Here is a 2,656-nt window from a genome sequence, read left to right as displayed (position 1 = left end):
TATATATATATATATATATATATGCATGTATAATCATCACTTATATAAAATCAAATATTTATGACAAATATAAAATATTTTTGACTAGGTAGAATGTTATAAGATCTTCTAAGTATATTAATTAACGCAAGTTGATTACACAATACAAAAGTAATATGAAATATAATAGTCTACCTGCTAGAGAGACATAATGATGGAACAATTAGACTTTTTGGTCTGACGATTTGCAGAGCAGTTTCTAAAGCACCCTGGATAGAATCTGTGTTCCGTATAAAACTGTCGGAACTCTGTCTTTGCAAACCCCTTTACAAAATGTTAAGTCACATGATAAAAAGAAATAAAAGGTATACAAATTCCACACACAAAACAAAGATATACCCGTGAACGTCGTGCCCAAATGTACGTTTATAAAATAGAATAAAATATTTTATTACTTCTGTCTTGCTAAGAAGAGACTTGATTTATAAATATAAACTTAACTACATGAAACGAGTATAATAACTCACTAGTTATCGCACTCAAAATCGTAATAAACCTCACAGTTAAATGTCGCTCGCATTCGCACACGTTCACGTCATTCAAGCAATAAGTTCATGTATAAGTTTATATTAAAAAATAAATATTGTGTAAAGCTGATTTTACAATAAGTCGGTAGTCGGTAGTCCTAAGTCTTATCGATGAAGTTTGGCCAACAATCAACTTATACGACCGACTATCCACTTTTCTTAAAACTGATCAAATTCAATTTTATTCCTTCCCATTAATCGAGCTAAACGACTCACTATATAATTAACACAGATGCAAAAAAATCAGTCACCTATTTAGATTAAAATTGGTTAAGATTTAAGATTTCCGACTATCGACTCATTGTAGAATTAGCATTATACCTGTATTGAGTACCAATGTACGAAAACTTCAGAAAATATCGTACCATAATTTTGCTTTCTACACATGAAAACAAAAGCAGAGAAAAACCTGAAAGAAACTATTCCGAAAAACCATCCCGGTATCTCTCACGTAGTATCTTTCAGTGGCCTCGAAAGCCACCGTACACTAGCGACACCAACATCAATTTTATAAATTGTGTGAACCACGTTCACACATTTCGACTATTAATAAAATCGTAGTATCGGTAAATAGATTTGGTGCTAATTGTAGAAAATTGATCAATCGATTATTCCTCTACATTTAATTGTACTTAATTGTGATTGACTAATTTCCTACAACTTAAAGTGCCTTTTCATGCTGACGCTCGACGCTCATTTCTAGCGTCAAATAAGTCATGTGATCAAAATTAACGCTTGATATTCGTCGAATTATTACCACGTCATCTGTTTTGACGCTAAAAATGAGTGTCGAGCGTCAGCATGAAAAGGCATCTTTATTCACTGGGAATACTGAAAATCTATAGTATACGTGACATAAACTACAGATTTTCAGTACTCGTAACATGAACAAAAAGCAGACTAGATTTTTTGTCACAATTTTATCATTCGTAGACAATTTTCCAATAATCTCAATAAAATTAATAAACTGAAGATTTTTCAGTTTTCTGATGAACAATTGAAGAGTTGTAAAGATTTTTTTTCTAGAAGGATTTGGGATTTTTTTCTATCAGCGCGTTGGCAACACTGAGTACCGGTTCTCGATTTCTCTAACCTTCTCTCGTGCGCGGCAAATCGTCAAAACGATAATTGTCGATCGTGCCGTTGGTATGTTTATTGTTTAACGCAGCGATCCGTTTCCAGAGTGCTATCGGTCCCGTTCATATCGTTGACAGTGAATGCGACCGCATAATAACGACTAATCCATTTCCCTCGTTCGTCGTGTAGCTTCTGCTGCACTTTTTCGTAAACGAGACATCTGTTCGAAATGAAATAGATATTTATTTATTCAACCCCTCGAAGAAAAACGAAGGAACAAGAGGGAACGACGAGTGAACGTACCTGAGAAATATTCGAAGATATATTAAATTCATAGATATATCGAGACATATCTACGCTTCGACGGGAGGAAACGGAAAGCGATAAAATTGTAGAATGGACGAAGGGAAGGGGAAATGTAGGAGGTGCAATTAACAATAAGAGGCGAACGGACTGTTGTTCTTTGCGGGGTACAGACAGTACAGTCATTCTCAGCGACTCCAGCTGGTTACTCGCGACTATCCGCGAGCCGCGAGATACGAGCGTGCAAATGTCAGACGATTCGTGACGGCGGGAGGTGAGGAGTGGAAATGTGACCAGGCGCAGCCTTTTGGTGGAGTTTGAATTCCCTCAGCGAATCGCGTCCAGCCGCGCGAATCGTGCACGATGGAGAATCAGCAGGTACGTGGAGAATCCTTGTGAAAGAACCTAAGTTGCCGAGTTCGATCAATCCAGTCTCGCTATGACTCATTCTGTTGTTACGAGCGTGTGAGATGATTCTTTGTTCTTACACGCCCGCTATTATTTCCTCTTGTTCTTTCTCTTCGTAGGTGAGAGCGCTGTACGACTTCACGGGCGAGTCAGGAACGGCGGAGCTGTCAATCACTGCCGGTGAACTTTTAACTGTCATACGAGATAACGTGGGAGATGGCTGGTGTGAGGGATTTAATCAGAGTGGTCAATCAGGACTATTCCCAGCCGCATATGTCCAAGTGGTACAAGTTGAACAAGCT

The 2,656-nt window shown here is 37.8% G+C and overlaps 2 protein-coding genes across 2 annotated transcripts in view; one reads left to right on the top strand and one right to left on the bottom strand.

The window, feature by feature from the left end:
* LOC108754983 (tRNA pseudouridine synthase-like 1) overlaps nucleotides 1–1,041 on the bottom strand; it is a 2,502-nt gene extending 1,461 nt beyond the window's left edge. The window contains exons 1-2 of the mRNA XM_018497679.1: nucleotides 888–1,041; nucleotides 175–303 (exon numbers count right to left, since the gene is read on the bottom strand). Coding sequence (XP_018353181.1) covers nucleotides 175–303; nucleotides 888–934 — 176 coding nt within the window. The 5' untranslated portion in view covers nucleotides 935–1,041. The remainder of the gene's footprint in view (nucleotides 1–174; nucleotides 304–887) is intronic.
* A 654-nt stretch (nucleotides 1,042–1,695) lies between these two features.
* The window catches only part of LOC108754966 (sorting nexin lst-4), a 3,687-nt gene continuing 2,726 nt past the window's right edge, over nucleotides 1,696–2,656 (top strand). The window contains exons 1-2 of the mRNA XM_018497647.1: nucleotides 1,696–2,324; nucleotides 2,474–2,656. Coding sequence (XP_018353149.1) covers nucleotides 2,310–2,324; nucleotides 2,474–2,656 — 198 coding nt within the window. The 5' untranslated portion in view covers nucleotides 1,696–2,309. The remainder of the gene's footprint in view (nucleotides 2,325–2,473) is intronic.

This window comes from Trachymyrmex septentrionalis, unplaced genomic scaffold, assembly GCF_001594115.1.
Source record: "Trachymyrmex septentrionalis isolate Tsep2-gDNA-1 unplaced genomic scaffold, Tsep1.0 scaffold83, whole genome shotgun sequence".
Lineage (NCBI taxonomy): Eukaryota > Metazoa > Arthropoda > Insecta > Hymenoptera > Formicidae > Trachymyrmex > Trachymyrmex septentrionalis.
Note: the sequence above shows the minus strand (reverse complement) of the source record. Positions and strands in the feature narration are given on the sequence as shown.